At 44.3% G+C, this 17712-nt stretch overlaps 1 protein-coding gene and 1 long non-coding RNA gene across 5 annotated transcripts in view; one reads left to right on the top strand and one right to left on the bottom strand.

The window, feature by feature from the left end:
* BCL2 (BCL2 apoptosis regulator) overlaps positions 1 to 17712 on the bottom strand; it is a gene marked incomplete at its 3' end in the record, with an annotated part of 185493 nt that overhangs the window by 46629 nt on the left and 121152 nt on the right. Inside the window, exon 3 of one of the 4 annotated variants that reach the window (XM_081873086.1) lies at positions 7387 to 8662. The exons of the other annotated variants lie outside the window; for them this stretch is intronic. Within the exon in view, the coding sequence (XP_081729212.1) occupies positions 8528 to 8662 (135 nt within the window). Of the gene's footprint in view, positions 1 to 7386; positions 8663 to 17712 lie in introns of those variants that run through there. 4 annotated transcript variants of the gene reach the window in all.
* On the top strand, positions 160 to 5697 carry LOC309348154. The gene is made up of 2 exons (XR_014159243.1): positions 160 to 1365; positions 1616 to 5697. It is a non-coding gene; the product is annotated as an uncharacterized lncRNA (long non-coding RNA).

Raw genomic sequence — 17712 nt, 5'->3', positions numbered from 1 at the left:
TACAGTGGTACCTTGGGTTAAGAACTTAATTCATTCTGGAGTTCCGTTCTTAACCTGAAACTGTTCTTAACCTGAGGTACCACTTTAGCTAATGGGGCCTCCCACTGCCGCTGCGCCGCAACCGTGCTATTTCTGTTCTCATCCTGAAGCAAAGTTCTTAACCCGAGGTACTATTTCTGGGTTAGCAGAGTCTTTAAGCTGAAGTGTCTGTAAGCTGAAGTGTCTGTAACCCGAGGTACCACTGTATAAGTAAGGAAGAGAACTGACCAAAGCAGAGTGCAATATTAGTGATGCAATATATTTTCCACAGGTTCAAAAAACATGTCTGATGATATTGCCAAGTGGAAATGGATGTTTTGGCCTCGCTTTAATTATTAGGCCACGGTCTATGGAAACAGCACGTTAATTTTCCAGTACTCGGAATCAAACCAAAAGCCAACATCTCACAGTGTGCTTTATTTTATTTCTCTCTCTCACAAAATTAGCTGAAGACATGGAACGTTTAATGGCAGCATGATTGATGTCGACTTTAAAATAAAACGATGTGATTATTTTAATAAATGGTAATATACAGGCAAACAATATTTTTTAAAAAAACCAAAAACCCATTACATACAACATCCAAAACACGGAAATAAACTAGATCTGTGTATTACAGCAATGCTGGTGCTAATTAAAATCCAAACAGAAGAAAAATAGGAGCATGGCCCACTTGCATGGCTAATCTGCAAAGCTAGCCTGCTTGCAGTGCACTGGGAAGTAGCAATTGTGTGAGAGGCTCCAATTTCATCAGCAAGCCTTCCTCTCTGCTCAGTGCAAGTAAATTTTTGCAAGGTGCATAGAGGGATGGCTGGGTGGGGAGATGAGAGAAACATACATAACGTCCCATGATTGCTGCCTGCATGTGTGGATAGATGGGGAGGGAGGGAGGTGGTAGCAGGCCTCCGTTGAGCCCTGCTTGGAAAATCTGTGCATCACTGTTGCGGCAGCCCTTGTGAGTGGACCATGCCCTTCCTTGATGGTTTAACTGAGGGAAAAATAGACACCTTTGCAGGATTAAGAGAGTGTTCCAGCGTGGCTGGATGTTGTGTATGGATGAAGCTGCATTAACTTTAAGCAGTTTAAAAAAAAACAAAAAACCAACCTGCTAATTAAATTAACTCATCTTTTGTTTTCTCTCAATCCAGTTAGAAAAGAAAACATCGCCGCTTTCAGAAATGTTTCAGCCTTCCTATTGATGCAAATCCTGGTGGTTCTCTTTGTGGAATGAAGCCCTCCTGCGTCATCCACTGCCTCTGAACATGGAAGGTCTGTCTAACTTTCCCGCTAGAACCCAAGCCATGTATGCCGCTTCCATTTGCTGTTGTTGTTTGGCACTGGACAGTAGTTAGTGGCCCGTCATACCACAATGATCTGGGGTCAAATGGAACCGGGTTTGCCCCCATAACTACTATTGAAAAGGGGCTTACATAAACCACAGTTGCATAGCCATTCGATTTCTGCAGAAATGAATCTCCAGTGCCAAATCAGCAAACACTTCTGATCCACACAGGAGGTCCAGGGTCAAGCTGTTTCTTCTTCTGCATAACAGCCCTGGCCTTGTGATCAGGAGAAGGACAGTGGTGCTCAGGGAAGGGGTGATGGGTAACTCTTCCCACTTGCAGTGTTCCCAGTGGAAATCACTCCCCAAAATCTGCTAGCAGACTTGGCGGGGAAGCTTCCATTGGCACTTAATGGAAGCTTTCCTCCTAGGGAAGCAGCTGTAGATAGGGATGGGACAAGGCTGTCAGCTCTGATTTCCGTTTCTCCTTTTTCCAACCTTCAGTTCACTTTGTCACATTGATACATCTGAGATACTTTTAGAAGTCCTCACAAATATTCAGCAGTATTTTAGGGCACGCTTCTCCTAATGTACATGTTTGTTTGCTTTGCAAGCCCGTACATTCCCCATGCATAATACATTTTGGTTGGAGACGTGTGAATTCTGAAGGATAGCTTGCGTTCCAGTTCGCATATTGTTTGGGGAAGTGCAAATTAAAATGGAAAAAGCTTCTCTCTCATCCTTAGCTGTGGGTTAGCTATTTCCATCAGAACCATGGAGGAACAGGGAATGGTTCACTTTCCTCCCCATCCCAGTATCAGTGAAAAATACGTATGTCAAATACATTCAAACAGTTAAGATCATTTATAGTTTGGTCCTTGGTAGCCTATATGGGGTAAAACAAAAACCTCCAGAAACAAAGCTGAAACCCAATGCACTCTGACCCATTTCTCGTTGAGAGCCACTCTTCCATCTTTAGATGCTGGCTTCATTACACCTGAAACTGATGAAGAAGGGAAGAGGGGTGCCAGTGTATTTGCCTGGAGCTCAGTGTTACCAGTGGAGCAGCACAGCTCTGGAATACGAACATGCGAAACCTAACCAAATTGGTTTGTGTGCAGGCACTGAAGATTCCCCTCTCTCTCTCTCTCTCTCTCTCTCTCTCTCTCTCTCTCTGTGTGTGTGTGTGTGTGTGTTGTGTGTGTGTGTATTTGGGCAGGATAGTTTGGTCCATCTTCCAGGGCTCTTTCTTTCTTGAGGGAATCTTCAGTGCTTCCTAGGAAGCCTGCACACAATGTATTTGGCCAGGGAGGGCCGTTCTGGAGGCATTTTCTTACTTCTTCTCATTCACAGAGACCGCAAAAGCTTCACTGTTAACGATCTCCAGCAGTTTCACATGGTGGGACCTGTGGCACGGTTAGAGCATGGTGCTGATAACGCCAAGGTTGCAGGTTTGATCCCAGTATGGGACAGCTGCATATTCCTGCATTGCGGGGCGCTGGACTAGATGATCCTCAGGGTCCCTTCCAGCTCTGCAATTCTATGATTCCTTCTATGTGCACTTATTTTCTCAGCACTGTCATTTTTTTTTAGAACTGGCCCCTCAGAACTGGGTTATTACGCACAAGGTTAACGGGAGCCAACTTGGTTGAGTGCATAAGTATAAATGAGCACACAAGCAAGAGATTCCTGTGGAAACGTCAGTTCTGCTGTGGAATTATGGCATGGCTTAGGGAGAGTCACTTGAGTCTTGGTTCCTTGTGCAAGGACAAAGTGCTACTGATTCGATGTTTTGCAGGGCTTACTCACCCCTAAACCAAAACAATGTACCAGGTGAAACCGGGAAAGGCTGCCAGTCACGGTGAAAAAGCTCAGGGAAAGGGCAGTTTCAAGCTTTTATATACATTCAACCTTTCTAAATATGTTTAACATGACTATTAGCAGTATCAACTGTCCTTATAGCTAGTGCAGCCACAACACTGTACAATTCTGCAGCAAAGATGGGAGGAGGGAACACTGAAGATCACCTGCATAAAATATAGACTATCAACAGCACACCTGGCCTTCTCTGGCATACACCTATTACGATACTGTGAAGCCCAGCGGACAGAGACACAATAAAACATCAATTGTCAGCATCTACCTAAATGCCTTGTAACGTGACTACTTCAAATTACACCTAAAGCAGCTTTGAAAAGTCTCGGAACTGGGTGATGCCACAAAATAAAACTTTGTTGAATAGCATGGTTGAATAGCAGCACAGACATATCATATCATATAGTTCATTCTCATTACCATTTCATTTTGACAATTGTAAACCTTCAGCTAAAAAGAAAAAAGAAAAAAAAAAGACCCAATTCTTCTTTGATGGTAACGTCTGAGGCCCGGAACCCACTCTTTACGATGAGGAGTTTGCAGCTACCATTTGAAGCGTGCTAAATAGAGAGCTTGAACCTAGCTCCATGTTGCGTTGCGTTGCCTCTGTGCTGGGGTGGCACAGAAGAAGTGGCACCAGGGTATTGGCATCGCACAGAACAGAACAGAACAGTGGAAGGCAGAATTATGTTTGCTTTTGTTCCATCTCTGCCACTCCAGATAATGCAGCTGCTTAGGGTCAGGCTGCCCAGCCTATTTGCTGGCTCAGAACAACGAAACCTGCTGTTGTCGCGACCCATGCATAAGGGTTGCCTTGCACAAGTTGGAAAGTATGGCATCAGATTCTCTGCCTGCCAAGCATGTTGCAACAGTTCAAGGGTAGATCTTGGTACAGATACAGATACAGATCTTGGGCACAGGATGCCTTTTCTTCTCCCATTTCATACTGTAACATGTCTCAGCAGGTTTAGGTTTAGTGCAGTACTGGTTGTTCCCATGCTATTGTTCCTCATCATGCCCTTGGGACTCCTGGGCATCGTTCTAGGGCAGTGTCTTCAGTCTTGGGTCCCCAGATGCTGCTGGCGAACGGTCAAAAGTGATGAGAGTTTTGTAATACAACAGTATCTAGAGACCCGAGATTGAAGGATGCTGTCCTAGGGTATGTTTGCACATGAGTTGAATTAAGGGGCTACTTCAAACACATATGACCATTACTTATGGGCTGTGACGATATATGTGCATACTCGCCACTGACAGAAATTTCACATAATTTGATGCCAACCCAAACAACAGTACTTTACAGCAGAGACAGACTGCATATTGAACGGGACAGCCTGCAAAGTTAGGCATGCTTAAACCACTAAACACACCTATCCTAGCATAGAAATGTGGGCTGTGAGAGTTGCTAAGTACTAAGCAAACAAATGAAGAAAGATCAAGTGATAAGTGAACCAGCCCTTGGTGAAGTTATTGGCATGCAACACTGATGAAAACCATTGAATACTGCAGCTTCACTGGCACATGGAAACCTATGTGTTATGCAACACACAGGTACCTCCTTCGCAGCATAGTTACTTGGATTCTCAGAAGGATGTGGTTTGTTAGACAATTAATTCCCACCCCCATATGTTGTTGTGTTGTTGTTTTTTACTCTTCGGACAATGCAGTAAATGTTAGAAACGTTTAAAGCCGTTGAGTCCCATAGGATGAAGGTCAGCCTAGCTTCCTCTGAACTGCTCCTTATAAATGCACAGTTTTGACATTTACTCATAAGCATTTCAGCTTTTGCAAAGCTAAGCATTTCAGCTTGGTGAAGTTATTATGTACCCACGGTATCGAGGGTACATAAGTTTGAACAAATGCCTTTATACATTTATTTCTGCCGTGAAGTGTAAAAGCTTAGTTCACTGTCGCTCCTGAAATGACGGGTACAAGTGCCATAACTGTAGAGTAGCTTCAGTGATGCTGAGATGCATTAACACACTGGGCACACTCCCCAAGCAACTTTTCTTGCACGTGCTCCATTTTAATGACTGGGAGCTGAACAAGAGTAGCTCCTTGGTGGATTCTGCCCATCTTTTAAAAAGCAGCTTTGAAGACATGATATAAACTACAGCCTTAAGCAATGAAAATATTACATTCCCTAGATTTATTATTTTTTTGCATATAATGCCACAAAATTAAAATATTTCACTCAGATCTGATAAGCCTTCTTTCCTTCTTTCTTTTGCTTTATTTATTTATTTATTTTTTAATTTATTTATCTAGCTATGCCATCTTAAGTGTTAAAGCAATTGTACTTCAGTCCAGATATTTATTATTGGATGCATATTAATGTATAAAATCCATTTCTGTACAGTTTTATAAACAGAAAAAATAAAATAAAAAGGTGAGGGTTTTTTTTAAAGATGGAAATTTACAGAAGTCAAACATGTCCACCACATCTAATTTAGATTTTGTTCCTTTGGGGCATGTATTGTTTAAATAAAATAAAAATAAAAAGCCCTTGCATTAATATGGCCCGGAACTCACTGGCTGGATCCAAAGAACTAATGGAGAGTTGGCTATTTGTATACGCTGAGACTTTTCTGGCTTCCCACTGCAACATCACAAAACTGCTCATGAGGGCTGGAGGGGCATCACCCCCCCACCCCCCGCCCTGTGCAGAATCCCAGGGCAGATCTACACTCGTGGTTTATAATGTTAAAAATGTGTTATTAAAATGTAGCACCAGAGGGTACTGCAGAGCAGTGAACCACTGGCAATGGAAAACAACACTGAACGTTACATAACGTTATATTTAGTAACGTTTAACAGATCAGTGTAGATCCAGCCCTACACTGTAATAAGGGCTGATGCTAGAGACAAAAACTGTCCTGAGCATGCAGGGAAGCATTTGTTGTATGGGTTTCTTTTGACCCCTTGGCCTTTCCCCCACTTAATGTATTACACTGGTCAACAACTGGCCGTTACGGCAAAGCATCCAATCTAGAGTTGCCTTTGTTAAAGTGGTCGATATATTTGAATACATGACCAGAGGTGCTTCTAGGCGGGAGCTTAATTTGTAAAAGATTATTGAGATATCACAAACATGTCATTACCAACACGTTTCTCCCCCTCTTATTGGACTTTCCTCAGAAGGGGTAAATCTCTCTCTCTCTCTCTCTCTCTCTCTCTCTATATATATATATATATATAGGTGGGGGTGAATACAGACATGTTTGCACGCATGTTTGAGAAGCACTGAACCCACTGTAAGCACCCTCTTGGAAGCACTGAAGAAGAGACCACCCTGCCAGTTCTTTGACTTTAGGGGTTGAGTCCACCTCAGGCAACCCAACCCCATTCAGCTGTAACTTGCTCTTAAATACCTTCAGCAATGAAGATTCTGCAACACCAGCCTCATAACAGTTCGCCTGGTCAGTGTAGGTGACCAGGAATTCCCTACAAGCAAGTGAGTGGCCTGGCAGAACAAGGACAGCTCACTCCATCAATGGTCTGCTTGGGAGAAGGCTATTCATTTTACTAGCGTGCTGACTGGCTAGTAGCATATGACCCTCCCTCTGCAGCCAGCATGGAAAAATGGGCTACTAGGCCCTTAGTAAGCTAATGCTTCTTCTTTTTTGCAGGCTAGTAACTTCTGTTATTTACAAAGCTGCAGTACACCAAGAAGCTCTCAAGGGACCCACATCTTTGGGGAAGCCCACCTCCTTGCTGCTGTCACCACTGCCCATTCAATTGCCCTTTTCCCTGGATACAATCCACACATCTGCCCAGAAGGAGAAGGCCAAGAAAGCGAATGGTGCTTCTTTTTCTGCTGTTTGCACACCTGGGAGGACAGGTGAGCTTGCAGCAATAGCCAGGTATAGGGCCTGGGGGCTCTGGTGGTCAGCAGTGGGTCATGGCAGGCTCTCAGCGATGCTCAACCACGATGACAGCCGTGCTCCTAGTGATCTATCTCCTGCTACGTGTTTAGGATTTACTGAAAAGGATTTTAAACAAGGATTCCCCCCTCCCTCCCCAGGTTTCCATACAAAAGGCAATAGGCACCTTAGGGAACGGGATGATGTCTGTGAGCCTCTGCAGATGGAGGCAATGGATGCATTCTTGATCCTTTTGAAGACCGTCTTAAAAGAAATAACCAGGACGCAATACTATTGAGGGGAATAAAGCTCCACTTAAGAGAAAAATAAAATGCAAAGAACATAATTTGGGGGTGGGGGGTGGTCCGTTTTTATAAAGATGGTGGATCCGAGCTAATCTCTTGTCACCTGATTTCAATTCTTGGGCCTCTCTTGGCTTCGAGATGTATTATTCAGCAACCAACGTGGATTGCTTTTAAGACCACCACCCCACCCTCCCCGGCAAAGAAGAAATCAGAGAGTAAAAGCAGGATCAGCTGTGGGTAAACTCTCGCTCCAGTGGGGATGCGAGCCAGAACATCCAGGCTCCAGGTCCTGCAGGGCAGGTGGCAGGCACTTACGGTTTCCTGATGGCCGCATGGTAAAGTGAGGATTGAAGAATATACTCTATAAAGAGAATATTTGTTCTGCAGTTCTGAAGTTATTTCGTTTCAAATCGTTGCTTTGAGGATGCACAAATGGAATCCTCCCAACGATGACATATGGTGGTGTTGAGTGGCACAAAACAGTACATAGCAGGATGCTTCACAAGTTGGGATGAAATCGTATTCCCAGACGTCAGCTTTGGGCCTGAGCTGATGAGCTACATGGGCTTTATTACTGGCCTGAACCTCGCGTCGTTTCTCGCTCTGGATAGGTACCATGTCAAATTGCTATATCCCAAAGGCGTTACTGGCTTGAAATTGCTCCCATCTCATCCATGCTGCGATTTACTTCCTCCTTCAGTGGGCAGAGCAATAAACTGCAAATTTACACCTCTGCAAGTAGCCCATTTACTGTCTTTCCTGCAGATAAAACACCTCGGTCTCTTGTGCCCTATAGTCCAATGTGATAAAAATAGTCTTGTCGAGCGGCATTTTGCAAAAAGCTGAAGATCTTTGGAGTGTCCTTAAACTTTCGTTATAAAGATGCATGTGGGTATAACTTGCAGAATTTCAGGAAAATAGCAGGTTAAATGTAAAATATCTTCAATAAATAACTCTTCTCCTGCACTGTAAAAAATAAATGAATATTCCCTTTGGCAGTAATAGCTGATTTAATATTTAGACAGAAAGATACTTGGCTCATAAAATAATAGCATTATGCTACAGGAAAAACAAAACAAAAAAAGCTCTCATGCTTTCTGATCCTCTCTTTTCAATTAAAAAAAGAGAGACTTTTTCATCAGTTTGCCACAAGTTGGTTGAAGTCACTTATGCCCCAAATAAGCTCCAAGGGTGATGCAGGCACCCACAACAGCCAGACTCAGGATTGTCTTCAGAGGCAGCCACGAGAAATCGAACAAAGGCCTCATGTTGTTGCTGTAGAGCTCCACAAAAGCATCCTAAAGTAAAAGAGAGAGAGGGGCAGGATTATTTGTTTATTATTAATAGTCATAACATGCCTTTTCACCCTGTAATCCCAGAGTGTGGTACCTGCAGGCACAACAGAGAAAATTAAGTAATGAGCTACGCAGAAATGGCAAACCTGACAACAAAATCAAGAGACCAAAATGATGAACTTTTTAACAGAAGAGTTGGACGCCTTCCGTGGACTATTTGGAAAAGTGAAATCGCGGGCAGGATTGAGGATATGAGCAGCGGAAGTAAGATGACAAAATGGTTGCATTACAGGGATTTTTAGTAATAAATAAGAGCTTGAGATACAATGCAGTAGAAATGGGTTAGAATAAAAATTCTTTGGAGGTTTGGGTGGTTAGTCAATATATGAAACAAAGATGTGTGATTATTTGATCTGAAGTTTTTATCTCTTTCTCTCAAATTAAAACCTACTGCATGAAACTTCAATTAAAGCAATAACTAAGCAATTGGAAATAACATCAGCTCTACATAAGGAGAAGCATTCTCTTGATCCCCATTATCCAACCCCACTTGGCCCAAAGATCAGAAGGCCAGAATTCTAGAACAGAAAATGGTGCAAGCATTCACAACAAACCAAGGGATTCTTCGACATCAGCTGAACTATAAAACCAAACCTGTCATGAGGTGGACCGTTGCCTTGCCTGAGGGATTGGACTGGATGTGAACCAACAAACTGAAGTTCAATCCAGGTACGACTCTTTTAGTGAGTGGTTCCTTAGACCAGGTGGCTGGGATGTTGCCTGCTCTTGAAGGGGTTACACTTCCTCTGAAGGAGTCGGTAGGCTGCTTGTGGCTACTCCTGGATCCATCGCTGTGCCTTGAGGCTCAGGAGGCCTCGGTGATGCAGGGTGCCTTCAGCCCAGATGTTCCCCTACCTGGACAGGGATAGCCTAACTTCTGTTGTCTATGTTCTGGTAACCTCTAGGTTACATCACTGCAAAGTATTACACTGATCCTGGCCTGACTGCACTGGCTGCCGATTAGTTTCTGGCCCAATGCAAAGTGCTGGTATTGACCTATAAAGCCTTAGATGGCTCAGGACCACAATACCTCAAGGACATCTTCTCCCCATATGAATTGACCTGGACCCTTCAATCATCCCCTGAAGCCCTTCTTTGTGTGCCTCCTCCACAAGATGTCTGGAGGGCGGCAACACAAAAACGGGCTTTTTCTGCGGCACCTTCATTACTTATCTTTAGGTACCAGGTGAAAATGTTTCTCTAGAACCAGGACTTGGGCTGATTAAACCATCTATGCTCTTTTAAATGTGTTTGTGGGAGGGAGGTTTCATTTTATACTTTGTGATTTCATTTTGTATTTGTTGTTGTGAAATTAAAAAAATAAATGAACAGTATAAGTTGCAAATGAAGCATTTTGGTAGAACCTTTCCCCTTTTCCCAGTCTAGAACTCTGGGCATGTCAGTCTATCACTACAGTGCCTCCCCAAAATGATGGGTGCTACAAATTCAGCTTACCCTGCCAAGCTACTCCCACCAGCAGAACCTGACAGGTTAAAGATTAGGAGGTGCAGAGCTTGGTGGTATCACAGGTACAAAGTTATAAACCAGGCATAAGCAAACTCGGCCCTCCAGATGTTTTGGAACTACAACTCCCATCATCCCTAGCTAACAGGACCAGGGGGCAGGGATGGTGGGAATTGTAGTCTCAAAACGTCTGGAGGGCCGAGTTTGCCTGTGCCTGTTATGAACAATGGTTGAAGCCAGACATCTGATTCTGGATACAGCAATTATTGATGCAACTAACATCTGACACAAGATGGCGCATCAGGCTTCTTACATTATGCAACTCAAACCGTGTGCAGCTAGACTTTTAATGAGACAAACAGGGAAATAGTGTTATCTTCCACAATTTATTTTTTACAAAAAGACAGACAAACAAACAAACAAACAAATTCAGACTGGCTTATATCCTGTTGTTCCTATTATTATCCTTTTAACAGAAGCAAGCACGAACTGCCTTTAATACAAAATATAAAAGTTACCATGGTACCTCAGGTTAAGAACTTAATTCGTTCTGGAGGTCCGTTCTTAACCTGAAACTGTTCTTAACCTGAGGTACTACTTTAGCTAATGGGACCTCCTGCTGCCACCATGCCGCCGCTGCGCAGTTTCTGTTCTCATCCTGAAGCAAAGTTCTTAACCTGAGGTACTATTTCTGGGTTAGTGGAGTCTGTAACCTGAAGCGTCTGTAACCTGAGGTACCACTGTATTGGCCACAGTCCTACACACGAGTCTGCAGAAGTCAGGGTTAGATATCCTCACTGAAAGAAACAGCTTCAAGGCTGCCTTTTTTTTTTCTTTTCTGGATTGCGGCTTCTCTAAGTGCAGTTTCTCAGCTGTGATTCCAAGAGATCGAACATCTGCAAACTTAAGCGCAATAATTTAAGGTTTGTTTGTTGTTTTGGATTACAAAGGAAAATGAACTGGCATAAAAGGTTAATCTTTTCTATTTGGAATTAGTTAAGTTACATTATGTTCCAGTTAGTTAAGATGTACCATTAATAAAACAATCAGAAGAAGAAAATGTCTAAAATAGAGGAAAGAGCAAACAACACATTTCCAAAATAGCCCTTCATTTTATCTGCTGTCAGGTTGCAACCCAGAGAGTTCTTGAGTTCTCTTTGCCTGTGCACGTACAGACAAGTATCAACAAGGCAGTGCACAGGTCATGGTTCTAAAGCCAACAACCAGACTCTTGTCATCTCCTTGGTCTCCTCACCTGATGTCAGGGGGGAAATGGTTTAACATGTGCTTCTAGAGTTACAAGGAAATAGCCTTTTAAACGTACAGGGCCTTGTATACTCCACTGGTCCCTAGCTTTCTCCTGAAATGTTGGGCAGGAGGGGAGATGAGGGACAACTGGGCATGGGAGAACCAGCTACAGTGTTGAAGGACAATGGCTACATGATGGCTGAAGTCTGGGCCACGAAGGGACTTGCTTGGTTAGATGTGTGCAGGTGCTTCGCATCTCCTCATAAAGTTGTCCAAGGACTTTACCTCACATATTCTAGCTGTTATTGGAGGTAAGGAGCTCATTCACACATGTGTGTTTAGTACTTGACAGCTATGGTGTTGAGGTGACATGCATATGATCAGGTTTCCACATCACCTCAGACACCGGCTGTCCAATGGGATCTTTCCTCATATTGATGAGCAAGTCATCACTGGTTACCGGGAGGCTTCCTGGTTCAAGTCAAGAGGTTGCCTTTGACCCACAAAACCCTAAACGCCTTGAGTCCTGGGTTATTTCCAATTCAAAGAGACCTATGGTCCTACTTTTTAGAGGCGAGCCTGGCCTCTACAAGGAGCACAGCTATGGACCATTTCTTCCACAGACTTTTATGGACCTTCCTCTCAACAAGCAGGGTGAAGGACTCCTCGTCCAACATGCCTTTGGTTGCTTGTTCGTTCTTTCAGTTTATTGATTTGCGTTTATGGTGGTTTTTTTAATGCCAATTAAATTGTTCTATGATTTTTAACGCGTTGGAGCTGTTTTGTGAAAAGCCCTATTCAAGTCGGGGAAATAAATACACAATCAGCGAAGTGTTGAGCAATCTAGTGACAAACAGGGCATGGGTAAAACTGCCCCAAAGAAAGTCCTATTCAGGATTACTCAACTAAAGAAACCACCACAATTTATTTATTTTTTGTAATGATAGACTTAACATTTGACTGCACTAATGCTGGACTGTAAGTCATGTACTTTCCTGCACTATTTAACTAATTGAGTTACCCCCCCCCAAAAAACCCCCCAACACTTCTGAATACTATATACCAGCGCTATAATGTGGATTGCAAGCAAACCTTGCAGAACTCTGATGTCATTGCTGAAGAGTTTTCCTCTTGATCATTTTAGCCAATGCTTTGCTTTGGAAATGGAGTAGACAAGTTGGATTAAAAATGGCAACTGAGATGCAATTCCAATAAGGTTATTTAAAAAAAAAATAAAGACAGAGGAAATGCAAGTATTGGTGCTCATCTATGGATTTCTAAAGCTACGGAAGTCAACAAGAAGATGAAGTCATTGCAAAATTAGATTGACTTGTTTTCTGATTTGTCAGCTTCGCCTCCCCCCCCCCTTTTAATCTCATAGGTAGTGGGTTGTCTGTGCTTAAGCATGAAAGAGGGCAGACCGAGCGAGGGTGGGCTGCAGTGACATTGAGACAATGTTAAAGCTCTGAGTTATGGTGACGGGTAAAGAAACATAAGCAGAAAATGCACAGCGGGAAATCCCTGTTCTTATTGAGACTATGACAACAATAACATCAACGTCTACCTTATGGCGACTGCGCCATATATTCTAAGTAACTGTTTTATGGGTCCTTTCCTTTCCTCTTTGGTGCTTTCTCAAACATCCTGATTAGACTTATTTCCGAAGCTTGTTTGAACAGCCTGTCACTATTTGTTTAAGTCTGAAAACCTGATTTAAACAAACACCCGGACCCATTTTATGCACTAAACCAACAGGGAAGTGGGAGGTGGGCAGCTGAAAAAGACCCACTGATTTGCATAGGTGATGTCTCGCAAGCAGAGTCTTTGGGAGGGCAGGGTTGAGGAGGGACATGTTTGGGGGAACAGCTACACACTTGGGAACCAGCTACACACTTGGTGTCTCCTTCTTCTGTCCCATGGAAGGAGAGGAAATGAGCAGACACAAATCATTGCTGACTTCCTAGACTGATCCCATCAAAACACATGAAGATGCTTTATACCAGGTGAGGTCATTGGTCCATCTAACCTGGTACTGTTCTTCTCTGACTGGCATTGGTTCTCCAAGGCCTTAGGCAGAGAGAAGGTTGTTGTTTTTGTACCAGCACTGTAGGAATTGACAATCTTGTCCGTTTCTGTTTCTCATTTTTTCCATTCTCAGGTTCAGTTCTCCACCTTTCCACATCAGTTTGCAATTAAAAAACCAAACTCAAGAAAATTCATCAGCAGATTTCTCCTAAATTTTGTATGCATTTTTGCCCAATATGCATGCACATTTTTGCAAAGCAATTTCTCCAAACATAATATAAGAATAGGATAGGAGAGAATTAATAATAAAAAATAACCCACCCTTCACCCTAAAGTCCTAGGGCAGGCATCCCCCAAACTCTGCCCTCCAGCTGTTTTGGGATTACAGCTTCCATCATCCCTAGCTAACAGGATCAGTGGTCAGGGATGATGGCAATTGTAGTCCCAAAACAGCTGGAGGGCAGAGTTTGGGGAGAGTTACAATAGTTAAAACACAACAATAAAAACTATTCATTTATGGTTTGCAGTAGCAAAAATAAGGCAGGTCCTAAAACGTCATCAACCAGGGCAGTTCCAGTTCCATAGTCAGACCTGAAGCCAGACTGGTATGAATCCAAGTAATAACATACTTTTGTATGTTATTTTCACTAATGTGTGCATTTTTATGCACACTTTATCCCTATATAAGCCTTCTGTTTTGCATGCACAATTCTTGGCTGGAGAACGGCATTGCAAGATTTAAAGAAGTGTGAATTTTGAAGGGTGGCTGTGCAACAGTTTGCACACTGTTTTGAAAAGTGTGAGTGGGTAACTCTGCCTTTAAATGCAAACTGAGACTAATTTCGCCCCCATCCCTTGAGCTGTGGTCCACCACAACTATTTATGCTGCTAGAGCTGAGGAATATCTGGCGCAAATGCTTTGGCTTGAGTGCAAGCACAAAGCCTAAAGGCCCATGAGAGAGATGTGAAGTACAGTCCTACGCTGCCTACTCAAAAGTAAGCCCCACTGAGTTCAACGGAGCAGCTTCAGATGTAAAAGATTTGTAGCTCTCCAACAGCTAACGGCATATTTGTTTCCTAAGTTTGGCTTGGCAAGCCAGCAGGGGCTTTGCAAGGGAAGGGTTACGGAACAGCTGAACGATGGCTCTGGGAAAGCCAGGAGAAAAGGTTTCGAAACGGCATTGCCTCTGGCCACCTAATTCATATGTTTGACAAATGGAATGTACTAAAAAGGACAAGGTATACAACCAATGTGGGTGGTTGGGGGACGTGGGTGGTGCTGTGGTCTAAACCACAGAGCCTAGGGCCTGCCGATCAGAAGGTCGGTGGTTCGAATCCCTGCGATGGGGTGAGCTCCTGTTGCTCGGTCCCTGCTCCTGCCAACCTAGCAGTTCGAAAGCACATCAAAGTGCAAGTAGATAAATAGGTACTGCTCCGACGGGAAAGTAAACGGTGTTTCCATGCTCTGCTCTGGTTCGCCAGAAGTGGCTTAGTCATGCTGGCCACATGACCCAGAAGCTGTACACTTGGTCCCTCGTGTATCTGTGTATCTGAAGAATACACAGTGTATCTGAAGTATCTGTATACACAGTATACAGTGTATACACAGATACACAGTGTATCTGTGTATCTGAAGAAGTGTGCATGCACACGAAAGCTCATACCTAGAACTAAGGTGCTAAGAACTAAGGTTGGTCTTTAAGGTGCTACTGGAAGGAATTTTTTTATTTTGTTTTGACTTGGTCCCTCGGCCAGTAAAGCGAGATGAGCGCCACAACCCCAGAGTCGTCCACGACTGGACCTAACGGTCAGGGGTCCCTTTACCTTTTTTATACAACCAATACAGATCTGAGTCATGGTTCTGAGAGACCCAGCCCTCTCCTCTATCTCCCAGGAGCCCTCCACGCCACCAGCCTCTAGCTCAGTTTTACACTGGCATTACGGTCAAGGTCAATTAATGAGGTTCCCTCTTCACTATGGAAGGAGCCTCAAATCCTGCTTTCAGGTCTTGGTTAAGGGAGCCTTAACCAAGGCTTATCAAAATAGACTTATCAAGTCTTGGTTAAGGGAGCCTTGGTTAAGCCTGACAGGAGAAATCCGAGCCAACTGGAAGGCGTATGCAAACCAACAGCTCCCAACCTTTAATTATTTGAGATGCTGCTTTTTGTAAGCTGCTGTTGGTTTTCGGATAGTAGCTTTTCAGACTGTATTTTACTGATGTACGGATTTGCATCCCTGTTCTTAAATATATTTACTCGGAAGAACAGGCACATTTTGATGTGGTGCCTTCCTCATAAAAAAACTGTTTTCAGTCGAAGCCCTCTCATGCTAAGCATGACATTTAAAGGGTGAAGGGGCTACATCGGTACAGGTTTGAGGATTTGAGGAAGGGATGTTTTACACGGCAGGTGTCGCATCTAAAATTAGTCCCTATCCTCAATTATTTCCATGTGATTTAAGGTAAAGGTAAAGGTAAAGGTAAAAGTACCCCTGCCCGTACGGGCCAGTCTTGACAGACTCTAGGGTTGTGCGCTCATCTCACTCTATAGGCCGGGAGCCAGCGCTGTCCGCAGACACTTCCGGGTCACGTGGCCAGCGTGATGAAGCTGCTCTGGTGAGCCAGTGCAGCACACGGAACGCCATTTACCTTCCCGCTGGTAAGCAGGCCCTATTTATCTACTTGCACCCGGGGGTGCTTTCAAACTGCTAGGTTGGCAAGCGCTGGGACCGAACGACGGGAGCGCACCCCACCGCGGGGATTCGAACTGCCGACCATACGATCGGCAAGTCCTAGGCACTGAGGTTTTACCCACAGCGCCACCCGCATCCCTATGTGATTTAGTTTCACTTAAATGAGGAATCAAAAAAGGAAGAAGCGCATGTTCTCTGTATGCAATTCAAACCCTGGCATCTCTGTTTGAAAATAGGCAATAGGCTTGGAAGACCTATGCCAATTGGAACAGACAGCAAAGGCATAGGGTGAGGAGGGTTACTGGGGCAATTGCCTTGTGCGCAAAAGAAAATTGGTTAGGGGGACACCTCTGCAGCTGCCACTCCAACTGGAGGCACTCTCCCCATCCTGCCCACCCGCCTCACTTGAGCAGCACACCAAACAAGAGCTGGGAGAGGACAGTTCCTGGCATCCATTGGCAGCACAGTGCCCCCCACCAGCAGGAGAGGTGGGCAGACAGCAGGACTCATGGTGGTGCCCCAGCCAAAGGAGACACACATGCATGTCTTGCCGCTGCTACAGCTGGCAACAGCAGCAGTGCCAAATGGAGGCACCCTTTAGGGGGCACAATACTTGCCTTAGGGGGTGCAATACCGTATTCACTCGAATGTAATACGCACCTCTTTTTGGCCAAATTACGTATTGGAAATTAGGGTGCGCATTAGATTTGATGGCACATTTACAATCACCAGCAAATACTCTTTTGGCTTCAAGGTTTTGCAAATTGAAGTGTGCATTAAAGGTAAAGGGACCCCTGATTGTTAGGTCCAGTCGCGGACGACTCTAGGGTTGCGGTGCTCATCTTGCGTTACTGGCCGAGGGAGCCGGCATACAGCTTCCGGGTCATGTGGCCAGCATGACTAAGCCACTTCTGGCAAACCAGAGCAGCGCACGGAAACGCCGTTTACCTTCCCGCCGGAGCGGTACCTATTTATCTACTTGCACTTTGACGTGCTTTCAAACTCCTAGGTTGGCAGGAGAAGGAACTGAGTAACGGGAGCACACCCCGTCGCAGGGATTCGAACCGTTGACCTTCTGGTCAGCAAGTCCCAGACTCTGTGGTTTAACCCACAGTGCCACCCGCGTCCCTTGAGGTGAGCATTAGATTCAAGTAAATACGGTATTTTCCTTGCCCTGGGCACTGGCAACCCACACTACGCTACAGACAGGCAGCACTACAATAGATCAGTGTCAGCGCCCTGTTCTGTACCATTGGCTACCATGGACTAAAATGCAGCTCCTATGCAGCGAAGACCCAGAACTTCCTATTTGCTCTAGTTCAGTGCTCTGTTATTGATCTGTGCTGCATATAAAATAGGGGAGTGAGTGGTTTCTTTGGTGCTGCACTTTGCATTAATGAGTGAGGGGGTGGTTGGCAGAGTGCACACCCAGAGGAAGTCGACTTCCTTTTTTCTCTTTCTCTCTCTACCTGAATCAAACAGCTGGTGAGGAAGTGATTTTATTTCCCATGTTATCACTGGTCCAACAGGATATCCTCTTCAGCCACACTGCGCTGAATGAAAAG

The sequence above is a fragment of the Podarcis erhardii genome (assembly GCF_964252035.2).
Source record: "Podarcis erhardii genome assembly, chromosome: 8".
Classification (NCBI taxonomy): Eukaryota; Metazoa; Chordata; class Lepidosauria; order Squamata; family Lacertidae; genus Podarcis; species Podarcis erhardii.
This window is presented reverse-complemented; position numbering and strand designations above follow the sequence as displayed.